Source organism: Ictalurus punctatus, chromosome 18 (genome assembly GCF_001660625.3).
Source record: "Ictalurus punctatus breed USDA103 chromosome 18, Coco_2.0, whole genome shotgun sequence".
Classification (NCBI taxonomy): domain Eukaryota; kingdom Metazoa; phylum Chordata; class Actinopteri; order Siluriformes; family Ictaluridae; genus Ictalurus; species Ictalurus punctatus.
Window position 1 is genome coordinate 7,181,704 of NC_030433.2, and position 12,856 is coordinate 7,194,559.

At 39.7% G+C, this 12,856-nt stretch overlaps 1 protein-coding gene across 1 annotated transcript; it reads left to right on the forward strand.

The window, feature by feature from the left end:
- Positions 1–358: 358 nt before the first annotated feature.
- Positions 359–9,368, forward strand: st8sia3 (ST8 alpha-N-acetyl-neuraminide alpha-2,8-sialyltransferase 3). The gene is made up of 4 exons (XM_017491806.3): positions 359–1,128; positions 4,055–4,177; positions 5,602–6,159; positions 8,564–9,368. Exons 1-4 carry the CDS (start codon positions 965–967, stop codon positions 8,844–8,846), a joined length of 1,128 nt encoding a protein of 375 aa, XP_017347295.1. The 5' UTR covers positions 359–964; the 3' UTR covers positions 8,847–9,368.
- The last annotated feature ends 3,488 nt before the right edge of the window (positions 9,369–12,856 follow it).

Consider the following 12,856-nt stretch of genomic DNA (forward strand, 5'->3'; position numbering starts at 1 on the left):
TTTAGGGCTGATTTTAGGTCAGGGATGGACCGGCTCAATAATCGATGTCCATCTTCTCGATATCAACAAGCTGAATAATTAATTTGGTCATTCATTCATCTTCAGTAAGTGCTTTATCCTGGTCAGGGTCGTGGTGGAACCGGAGAAGACCGAGTGTGAGTTGATTTGAACAGTATTATTATTTATTTGCGTTACGGTTTGCATCTTTTGCTTTCTTGTTACTTGTGATTTGTCTATGCTGCTAATTAATTTTTTTTTTTTGATTGCATGTAATAGCAAACACTCTGAAAAATAAAGGTACCAAAGATATACCTTTCCTTACCACTGGGTGATTTGTACTTTTAGTGTGTATATCTAATTTACTTAGGAGTCCATATGGTGTGCCTTTAATTAGATATTAGAGTAATGCATAAAATATTTTAAACATGTTTGGGTTTTTTTTTAGAAAAAAAAAAAAAAGAAAAGAAAAGAAAGGAAAAAAAGCAAGCCCAGTTAACACCAAGTCACCACCATAGCAACAAGCAAAAGGACGTGTATCATCTATGCAGCGTTGCAAAACACGCAACCAGTGCTTCCGGTGCTCCGATTTCTTTATCCATCCAGTTTCTGCCCAGGTCGAGTCTCCTTTAAATATCCACCGGAGTGCATTAATTAAACCCGAAAAGCTCGTGCATTCCCTCCCCCGAGTACTATTTCTAACCGGAGATCCGCGATGGCAGCTCGGTGCACGGGCTCACACCGGGAGGGAGCGCGAGGAGAACGCGAGCATCTCTCCGCCACAGCATCGCCTCCATCGCGTGCGCATCTGACATCCTGCATGATGGGCTTTTCGTAGACTTGCATGCGCACGAGCTTGTGGAGGTTGTTTGTTTGTTTTTGTATATGAATGCATGTATTCGCGTTGTCGAGTTCATCCTTCGGCATCCTGTTTTGGCGCCCCGCCGGGGAATGAGAGCAAGGCATCATGGTGCGCATCCTCAGCGCCCTCGGCTTGGTCATGTTCAGCGTGGCTCTGCTCATCCTCTCTCTCATCAGCTACGTGTCTATAAAGAAGGACGCCATCTTCACGGGCCCCAAATACCCGAGCGGCGGCGGGCCGCGGATGTACATGTTTCACACGGGCTTCAGGTGAGTGAGGACGGACCTCCGGCCATGCATGAACGCCTCTACAGTGCTGAATTACACGCTTTGACCTGTATGAGCCGTTACATAAACATCAGATATATCAACAGTAGTACATCTGTGGGGGTCTTGTTTTTCTTTCCTGTGCTATGTAGAGCATAAACACCCTTCCAAAAAATTTTTAAAACGCTGCTTAACACGGCATAGAAACCATTTTCAATTCAAACGCATGATTGTCAATGTCACTGACAGATTTTTTTTAAGGACCTCAGTTTTATGCTCCATCACTGCGCATGCGCAACAAACGCACCCAAAAAAGAAGCATAGCAATGACGAAGCAGCTCATATAGGCTAGCAGATGCTAAAAATAAAATGAGAGCCTTATCACGTTTCAGACCAAGAAGAGTTGATATAGAGTTGATAAAAGTTGTACAGTAGCCCACCTATGCGAAACAAGCAAACAAACAAACTCAAAATCCATTATATTTATTTAACTAAGAGGTTTTGTTTGTTTATATCATAGTTCATTTCACTTATATAATCCAAACCACTTACACTGTGTTAAAATGAAGATGTAAAACATTCTGTACGTTTTATCGTTGAATACTTTTTTTTGTAGATTAAAGGAGCAATAGGTGATTTATTGTATTACTCACTTGTATAAATAGCCTGAAAAATATATAGAACATGATAAAAAATGAATTCATTAACAATGGATTAAACTGTGGCCTTGGCAAGGTGTATTAAGTCATTGAGAAACCCCGTTTGGAAAACTAACCAGTCCGGAATACTTATTCATCTTTGGACGCGCCACCTGTCAGTCTTTTTTATATACACTCTATGGGTCACCTAAGGTTATGGAGCAGAGCTTCATAAACACGGGCAGGAATTATTCAAATGTCAAACCAACCTCATTAGTAGAGACCTAATGAAAAGAAGAGAAAAAAAAAAAAGCACTAATCTTACTTATTGTACCTTTTAAGTTTAAAGTTGCTGAGCTTTAGATAAAACATATTCAACATTCCCAGAAATAAAACTACCAAAATAAAAAATAAATAAATACAAACCATAAATATGTATCTTTCACCATAAATATAGTAGTATACACTATTGGACTAGAAGGACCACTGATGTACTTTTAAAGCATGACTCAAAAAGCTACTTAGAGATACAGCACGTGCAACTTTCCAGGTAAAAATCTCAACACTAACGGTGCCTTTAATTCAATTGGACCATCAATCATGATTATTCATTCATTCATTCATTCATCTTCAGTAAGAACTTTATCCCACTCATTGTTGCAAGGTGTGAGGCAGGAATACATCCTGAATGGAACGCCAATCCATCACAGAGCACCGTATACACACGTTCACAAACTTATTCACACCTAGGGGCAATTTAAAGTAGATAATCCACCTAACAACATGGTTTTTTAGGGGGGAGGAAACCAGGGAAGACAGGAAACCCACGCTGGACCGCTACGCCACCCCAATTATAATTATATCTGTATTACAAAATGAGGTGGGGGTTTAACAAGTCAAGTTTGTCTTCTCAGGAAGACTCAAAGATCACACTTAACATGGTTCAAGTGATCCAATTCCAATTTTTTTCCTCCCGTGTGGCACAGATCGGATATGACCCATGAACGAAATAAATCTGATATGACTCGGATACGTACATTTACGTCTGGCTGTTAAGCAGACAAATCAGATATTCCCCTGTCAATGTGACGTCATGTGACTGTGGCAAATGACATCAACTCGAGTGGACACCAACCGCGAAAACACAACTTTCAACAAGGGCTCTCTCTTTTTCTCCCTGCCTTAAGAGGCCGGTGTTTTGCTTAGCTTTAAATATGGTGCGGAAAGCAAAAGCTTGTATTATATTTTCATCTGCGTCCGTTGCAAATTGCGCCGTTTTTACTTCCTTTTCGACCTAAGCTGATGTCTACCTCGGGTGGTTTCGCAAAGCGTATAGTCTAACTGCAGATATCGGATATAGGTCACTTTTAAAAGAAGATGTAAGCGGGTTGTCAAATAAAAATTGGATATAGTCAGCGACTTGGAATTGGGCGTCAAGACCTGCAGTGTAAATGCAGCCAAAGTCACTGAACCAATGCCAAACAGAAATTCTAGTCATACTCAAGGGTGTCTCTGTCTCTTTCTTAGAAGGCTGTGAAACTCTTGTGATGTGGCAGATTGTAAAACTCGTCTCTCTGATTGAGGCTGGAGTCGAAGCCTGAGGAGCTGTCCTTGGTCTTGATTTACTTAGTTGGCAGTTCAATTTTCTGCCAATGATCATCTTGCTTTTTGTTGCATCCAAGGTTATAAAACGGGAGCCATTTTGCTGAAGCACGTAGGAGTTGCTTTCCGGGAGGGAGGGAGGGAGGGAAGGAAGCTTGGACCATCTGCTGTCGCAGTAGGATTTGTTGACCTCAGTGCGACTTGCTTTTCAGTTAAGGCTTATGAACTTCAAGAACAATGACTTTCAGAAATCGTATACTCCAAACCACAGCATTCAGAATGCAGACAGTCTTGAACACCAACCCTCTGTTTAGTTTAGTCATGCTTGTTCTCAGATTACCATCTCCCTCCGATATTTCCCTTTCCCATCCCTAATAACCTTACTAATAATCCAGTACACGCTCTTAACGAGTGAGGCTGAGTAACTGACCAGGTCTGAAGTCTAAAAAGAGGCAGTCTAATTAGAGTGGCCATCGACTGCCCGAGGCAGGGGGGATTGGCGCTGGGGCCGATGGGGTGGCATTGATCCGAGCTACTTTCAGCAGCTGCCACCGCTGTGACATCAGGACCGGGTCTTCCTGTGAAATGGAACGGAAACTCTATTTTCCTGTTGCCCCCACTGACCAGCTGCCCCCCTACTTAGAACTCATTTTTTTCATGTTTTTGCCCCCTTTATTTCTCTTCTGTAGATCCCAACTGGCAATGAAGTTTCTGGACCCAGCATTTACACCCTTGAACAATGCCCTAAATGAGAACCTACAGGAGAACTCATCCAAGTGGAAGTTTAATACAACGGGCTATTTAGAGCAAAGGTAAAGTACCGTGTGTTTCCAGTACGATGGATATGTTGTAGTGTTATTCACACCAGCATAAGCCATAGATAATAGAAAGCCATTCATAATGCATTATATATTATCAGTGGTCACCGACCCTCTTCCTTGAGCTCTACCTTCCCGGAGCTTTCATCTCCAACCTAAATCTAGCACACCTGTTTTCGTTTATCAAGAACTTCTTAAGGCAATGGTTAGATGGTCAGGTGGGCACGATTATGGTTGGAGCTAAAGTCTTCAGGAAGGTAGATCTCCAGGAACAGGGTTGGTGACCATTGTATTATAGCATGAATAATCTGAGATGGTTAAGTCATTTAAAAAGTAGAACACATCCAACCAAGGAACCCTGATGCTCCAAGGCCTGGAGTAACAAAAATGGTCTCTATCGAATGTTCAGTAATATGCGTTACAATGAAAATTGTCTTTTCCACACCACTGACTTGAAGAGTGTTGTACCACGCCAACCTTTTTTTTGTTTTTGTTTTTTTTTTTGTTCCTAAAGTCTAACTATTGCTGTTAAAGGCTTTTTAAATTTCAGAGGTAAAGCTGTTACTTTGAGTTTTTCAACACAGGAAAGTCTTCAGGTCAGACAGTTTTGCCTTTTGTGTTTTCTCTGTAGAATGTCTTGCATTCAGGTCATTTTTGTCTTATTTGACTTTTTTTTTTAAGGATATTCTACAATATTAATATAACTATAAACAGTATGCATGTACAGTAATTTAAAAAATTGTAATCTTTAGTAAACTTTATAAGCTGTGGTATAAGAGGACACCACATTGTCATTGATTATTTTAATATAACAGTATGCCCTGTCATGTTTTATTCCTTGCATAAGGTATTTAACAAGTCTTAAAAGTATTCATTGTTTATTTCTTCATAAACATTAATGCCCCTGAAGCAGTTAGTGATGAGTAAACCAGTAATCTTGCGTGTATGTCGATGAACTACAGGGATAAACATCTGTGATTGCTCAACTGCCATGTCAGTCAAATTACATCTGTGGAAGTAGGTGGATCTTATTTACATTTATTGATAGAATGTACTAAACTTCCTATTGAATGCTATAAATTTGGCTTCTGAGACCAAAAAATCCATGTTTCTTGGAATACAGAAAGAATATAAGAAGTCATAGAAATACCTGAAAGGACCTACCTCTCAGATAACATGCTAGAGCCTAGCAAGCATCTAGAAACCGTTCTTTACTTGCTTGTCTGATGGAGTCCGTTAAAAAAAATAAAACTTACATCAGAGTAATTCCTTCAGAAATGAAAGTAAAATCTTTTTGGGCACCTAAGACTTTTTACATTCCAGAGAACCTTTGGAGAACCGTTGTGCATACTATGTCAATAATGATCCAGATTGTACTGTAATCCAGTGTGATGTTAGTGATGGTGTGTGTTTTGCAGTAAAGAGATTGCCCAGTACATCGACGTGCCACGCAACTTTACCCTGACCAAGAGCAGCGTTCGTGTCGGTCAGCTGATGCACTACGACTACTCCAGTCATAAATACGTCTTCTCCATCGGCGAGAACTTCCGCTCCCTCTTGCCTGACTCGTCGCCCATCCTTAACAAGCGCTACAACACGTGCGCCGTGGTGGGAAACAGTGGAATCCTGACAGGCAGCCGGTGCGGCGCCGCCATCGACGCCTACGACTTCGTCTTCCGCTGCAACTTTGCGCCAACTGAGGTCTTCCGCAGGGACGTGGGCCGCCGCACAAACCTCACAACCTTTAATCCCAGCATTCTGGAGAAGTACTATAACAACCTCCTCACCATCCAAGACCGAAACAACTTCTTCCTGAGCTTGAAGAAGCTGGACGGAGCCATCTTGTGGATACCGGCCTTTTTCTTCCACACCTCAGCCACGGTCACGCGCACGCTGGTGGACTTCTTTGTGGAGCACCGGGGGCAGCTGAGGGTGCAGCTGGCCTGGCCTGGGAACATCATGCAGTATGTTAACAGGTTAGCCAATAATTACACCAGAATGCATTGTATTCTGAGCTGATCTCGCCCACACACACACACACACACACACACACACACACAGTTTTAACAGCTGGTTCCCAAAATTTCTGTTGACTGTAGGAGGCCATAGAAGTGCATTAGATTATACATTCATACTGCAGCATACAGGCACAAGACACAACTCAAGTGAGAAAGAAGAGATGTGTCCTTGAAATATTCCACAGAAACAGGCTGTAGCTTTAAAAGAGACGTATAGATACTGTAGTAGGGGTGGGAGACATGATGAAAATATCATATCAGACATTTCTATGATAAAACGCATGCATATCGTAATGCATGCGTTTTATCATATATATATTTAAGCACAAGAACAACAGTGTTGCGTTCTTTAAAATAGATAAAAATTCAAGTTATTTTTATTACTAGGAAAAAAAAAAGAAATGTAGTCGAAAAATTGAAAGCGAACCAAAAAAATTTGTGTAATAATACGAAGAAATTCTAATAATGAATCAAAAACGATCCGTTTGTAATCCTACCTGTGATATCTCAGAAGAGTGTGCTGTGACATGCAGTAAGTTATCACAATATCAATATTATATCGTCATATTGCCCAGCTGTAAATGCATACAAGAGGAGACAGACATACAAAGAACATACAAAGGCAGGAAAGAGACATCAAGAGCGTGTATGAGAGGGAGAAAGAGAGAAGAGAGAGAGAGAGAGAGAGAGAGAGAGAGGAATCGATGGAGAGAATTGGAGAGGCGTTGTTGAATGGAGCCCCGTCGAGGTTTATGAAGAGGGGCTTAAGCATGCCGGCCACCAGAAATGCCTCACTGCACTGTAATCTCCTCCAATCCCATTAAAGAGGCACAATCACTGCCTTTAAGACGCTCTGATAGGCCTAAGACACCCTAAGAGTTTAATGTTGACTGTAATTTAATAGACATCGGTGCAGAAACACAATGTACACAAACACTCAGGTCCTGATAAGGGACATTGTGATTTTCAGGTAGAATTACTGATCAATTTTTTTCTTTAAAAAAAAAAATAAAGGACCCCCAAACCTTACAAGAGTAGTTATTTGTAATGTGGCCGTTAAGCAGGGTTCCAGGTCTTAGCAATATTTCCAACCCAACTTCATCTCAAAAACAAAAGACGTGACTAAAAAAAAGACAATCAGGTATTGGAAAAGGGAGACGTTCTTCGTTTTTGTGTGGAAAAAGCTCACTGTGGTGTGCACGCATTTCTGATTTGCAATATCTGCAATTAACCTTTTCATCAACAGCCATTATCCACTCCATAATCATTCTCCTTCTACCAGACTTCACAGTGTATCTTACAACAGAACCATGTCATACTGTAGATACACTGTCTCCGCTTACACTTTCCCTTTGTTTACCATGGCCCGTGTTTGTGGAAATTGTTTATATTTAATACATTAGATTATTTTCTTTAAAACAAGTTCTCGGCAGCCACAAAAAAAACAACAAAAAAACAAAAACGTAACCCTGGCAACACTACCAGTAAGTGCTCTTACATATATATTGTATGTGAGCTGTGGTTATGAATACAGTTTTGTGAATTAAGTGGTAAAGTGTTTTATCAGTAGAAATTAGGTGTTTAAGCCTAACAGGGATTGCATAAAGGACTTCAAAACACAAACAGTCAGAGTAATGACAGGTATGTCCATAATCATGAACAGTACGGGCACAGGCAGGAATCCGATCGAAAAATATTATGCGTGAAACATGAATTTTGACTAGGAAAACTAGACTTGGACTTAACGACAAAAATTTACAATGTTCAAAGACTTTGCAACGAGACACAACAGGGGTATAAGCAGATCTACACACAAACAGGTGAACACAGTCGGGTAGCAAATCAGTGACAGGACTGGAGCAGAAACCAAAACACATGGTGTTCATCACAGCACGAACTGCAACACGAAGGGGGAAACCATTACAAATACTAAAAACAAACAAACAAAACCTACCTGTAGTAGGCTAGCATCTAGAACTAACTTCCTGTTTGTTTAGCTAATCAGATCCTGATGGATAACATTAAAAGTCCTGCCTTTCCAAATGTGCTTGTTCACTCGCAAGCATTCACATTGTCATTAATATAGAAGTTGTAAGCTGACCATCAGCCACACCCTTAACCTTGAATTTATCCTTCGGATATGTTTCACGACGGTGCAAAAGTGCAAACGGTTTCCACTGATGTTTTAAAGCACTTTTCTCTTTCAAATGCTGCGTGATGAGCCGCAAAGAATGCATGCAAATTAGTAATGATCAGCTTGGCGCCATCACGCAGTTAGCGTCTCTACTGGTTGTCATTACCCTTCAACGTTGTTTTTAATGCTCGGACGTTTCTTAAACAAGCGCCCTATTTGAATTTGCAGGTACTGGAAGACGAAGCAGCTCGCCCCGAAGCGGCTGAGCACAGGTATCCTGATGTTCACCCTGGCCTCATCCCTGTGCGATCAGATTCACCTGTACGGTTTCTGGCCTTTTGGCTGGGACCCGAACACAGGCAAGGAGCTGCCCTACCACTACTACGACAAGAAAGGTACCAAGTTCACCACCAAGTGGCAGGAGTCGCACCAGCTGCCCACCGAGTTCAAGCTCCTATTCAAGATGCACACGGATGGCATCCTCAAGCTGAGTCTCTCGCACTGCGCATAGAGGTCAAAGCCTGGAGGTCGGAAGGTCACATGCTTGTTGAACGTGGAGATTTGGGCAGTAGAGCTCTTTTAAGGGGCATATCGAACTTTAAATAATTAAATATGCTGGTATCGATGACGTCAAGTGCCAATCAGCAACCTTCAGGCCAATTTTATGATTCGACTTTTACAAACAACGCCCTGACTTGTATGTCCGGACAGTACATCAGCCATACTCGCAGTTAGCAAACGCAGACCTAATCATGAGGTCTTTGAGCTTGTTTATTTGTATCTGACATCTAGACGAGCAATTCATTGAACCAAGACTTTTGGAAATGTGTTCACAACAACGACAGTCCAAGGCTCAGAACCGATACGCCATTACGAGAGAGACATTTAGCTTTAAAGGCTAATATAATTAATAAAACGACACGCTTATATTATAGCATTCTGTATATCTAGGTGAACATTAAGCGAACACATCTTGAAGAATGCTTCAGGATCAAGTGCTGTTGATCAGTAAACGTGATGATGCTTAACATGATTGATTTGTGTGCTCACGGTTATTTCATCAGGTGCATTTAGAATGTTAAAAAAACGAATGTAAACATGTCATAGCCATTTTAGTAGTACAGAGAGTGATCACATGTACGCCACATGAAGATGCACATCTTCGATACGTGTACGTTATCTTCATATAAACAGGATGTCACTTATATAGACTAGACATGTGTGATAAATGAATGTTTAGAGTTGTTATTATTGAATTCAGTAGGCTTTGTAGTGTTAATTCTGGCAGGGATAAACCATTTTGACTGGACAGCTGTCATGCCAATCAATCATAAAGGCAGGGTATATTCTAAATGGGTTCTTGGTTTCTAGGTTAAAGGAGCCATTTGTAACTTTTAGATCTATCTTCTGGCTGCAATGTGAGCTACAGTGAAAACATTGACAAGACTTTGACAAGCTATTTCCCCCCGATTGAGCCCCTCAGTATCCTTACAATTTGCCTTTTGAGGAAATGGGGGCGGAGGCAATTTCAGGGCCAGAAATTTTTCAGCAAAAGCCTGAAATGAAGACACTAACAAGATCCATTGCATGGCAGTATTGCAAATGACTTTTTTTTCCCCACCCTAAGAAATCTTTCAAATGAAATGATTAATAGGTTGAGGAACATTTTTCATTTAGGATGAGGATTTAATTTGTGGATCATTTTTACGAACCACACCTTTAAAATCCAGAATTTCCGCATTTTCTGATCTACAGATAGGCTTAATTCTGTGATTACTGACTTGCTGAAACATTGCACATTTATGAATGTGTATCTGTGTGAGAATTTTTATATATACATATGAAAATGAAAAATATTGAGATCCAGATAAATGTGGGATCCTTGAGATCCTCAGCATGGATCTAAAGATCCAAATCCTGCACCTTACACACATTTAACTGCAGCGCTAATACCAGGCAGATGCACATGGACCTCTCGCCCTGCGCCTAGAGGTCAGAGGTCGAGGTTAGAAGGTCACAGGGCAGGATTTTAGGCTTTGCAGATGGAGGTGTGGGCAGCTTTAGACTTTTTTTTTTTTTTTTTTTATAGGGGCATAAAACCGGCCTGCTGTCTGTCTCACGTTCCCTTTTTTAAAACACACACACACACGCACACACACCCCCCACTCTCATGAGTGGCTCAAGGGTTTGAACGGTTCTTCAACCCTTAAATGTTCTATGTAGAACCCTTACAACAGAGCGTTTCTCTAACCTGTTTACCCTTAACGATCCAAAGAACACTTGACCTAAAAGTATTTTTCCCTAGAGGTTTCATAAATCCTCAGAAAGTATATAATTGTAGTGTACATTTTTCAAAAGAGCATGCTGGTACTTTTGGGAAACACGCTGATCAGACGCAGATCGGGAAAGTTCGAGTATTGGTTGCACTGTTCTAATTTTAGTACTTTCCAGTACTTGGTCATATTGTATTTCGTCCGCTTATTAAGCGTCCTGCTCTGCGATTTATCGGCGCATTCACATGAAACCACACGACGCAGATAAAGCAATGCTTAACATAGCAACAGATATATTTACAGCACAAAAAATACAAGCCAAACTTACTGTAAGATCTGGAAGGCCAGTGGAAAATCCCTGCTCATGTACAGGGAAAAAAAGGAAAATGATTTCTCAGAAGGTTTCCAGTCGATCACAAATGACTGTAGATATGATGTGCACATCGTATGATTGTTGATTTAATATGAATGTTTACACTGATGTTTATACAGGAATTTTCACAGTGGTCTCCGCAGTGGTCTTCTAGGGAGCCTCAATTGTGCCACACTATGATAAAGCAATTGAGAAATCAATAATACATTTATTGACTCACTCGATTAAAAAAAGTTGCAATGATAGATGAAATGCCACATAAACGAATCAGCAAGTTAATAACATCAATTATATCAATGCGCTCGTTCTAATATGTTATTGTTTCCGTAGTGACCGCTCGTACAGCAGACGCTCCGCATGAGCGGGTTTTAAAAATACGCATAAATCGTTTATATGTAAGATGTTTATTTAACATGTAAGAAAGGAGTCTCCAGTGTCAGTCTCTGTATTTTCCAACATCTTCAGGACAGAGGAGTTTGCAGTTTCATGCACGTTTCACAACATAACATGTAACCCTAAACAGATAAAAAGTACAACTTGTTCTTTATTTCTTTTTTAAAAAAAAGATAAACTGTGGCGAATTGCTGTGGTGTAAGAGAAGTAAAACACGTTGGGACGTGCTGTTGTAAAAAATAAATAAATAAAAAAATCAATACTCATCACTGATTTTTATAATAAAATGGGGATGATTTGTTTCTATGTGATAAGTGATTGAAAAAGATCTTTTTCATTTCTTGTTTTTATTTACTTTCTTATCAATTCATCCAGCCTTGTTGACTGGGTGTCTTTTTGCTAAATAATTTTTTTTATATTAATAATAAACAAATCTATTCAATCGTTTAATTTAATTGTAAAACTAATCAAAGTAACTCAAACTAATCACGAAATAAATCAAAACTCATTTTAATGTAATCATTTTGATACGCATTTCCAATTTGTTTTGCTTTTTTCTTTTTTTTTTTAAATCTTATTTTAGATTTCTTTCTCTCACATCTATTTTGATTTGCTTGTTCTTGAGTTAATTATTAGTAATCAACTAAATAAGCAAATTATTGATCAAGTTAAAAGGATTGAGCGGCACAAACAAACCTCCATATTGTGTCCGGTCGATTTTTAAAGGCAAATTTTTTGTTGTTTTTATTTATTTATTTATTTATTTATTTATTTATGTATGTATGTATGTATGTATGTATTTATTATTATTTTTAATTTATTAGGTGTAAAGTCCAAAACCAAAGTTTATACCCTTTGGTACATATTTGTTTGTGTTTCATTTTCTTTTTGTGTCCTGATTCAGATTGTAAGTTCATGTTTGAAATATGTTCCAGCAGAAGGTTTTACGGCATTGTGAGTGTTCACGCACTTCGTTCGCGCATCCGTTCATTTACCAAACAGCAGCGATCACGCGATGACAGAATTCTGTCGAATTTCACCGAGATGTTCAGTAGCTGTTCCTTCACGTACAAAGAGCTTGATAAATGTTTTGTTTGTTGACCATAATGTGAGTAACTGGATATGTTCTAGCTGGAATTCACTGTTCTGATCTAATGTCCAGTCATTAGTCTTTGTCTCTTATAAACATATTAATATTTATTTGCGGAAACTAACTACACAGAGTATTCAGTGGTTCTGCTTTCCCTGAGACAGACAGGAAACAAAATGAGACTGGGTTAAACACAATTTATACTTTTTATTTATTAGTGTAAATAATGTCAGTGCTCCCCCCCCCCCCCCCCCCCCCCCCTATATTATATTAAAATGAGCTATTGCTAATTGACTCATGGCCTCCAGATTTTGAAATCAAGTACAAAGCATGTTTAAAACCTTATCATATGGGGGAGTGGTTATAAACTCGTATGATGGTATACCGTGATG

What these genes read in the sequence shown, in the direction of transcription:
- st8sia3 (XM_017491806.3), top strand. Translation starts at nt 965, where the DNA reads ATGGTGCGCATCCTCAGCGCCCTCGGCTTGGTCATGTTCAGCGTGGCT. An exon ending in ACGGGCTATTTAGAGCAAAG is followed by an intron (nt 4,178 to 5,601) that starts GTAAAGTACCGT and finishes TGTGTTTTGCAG; the next exon opens with TAAAGAGATTGCCCAGTACA. An exon ending in ATCATGCAGTATGTTAACAG is followed by an intron (nt 6,160 to 8,563) that starts GTTAGCCAATAA and finishes TTGAATTTGCAG; the next exon opens with GTACTGGAAGACGAAGCAGC.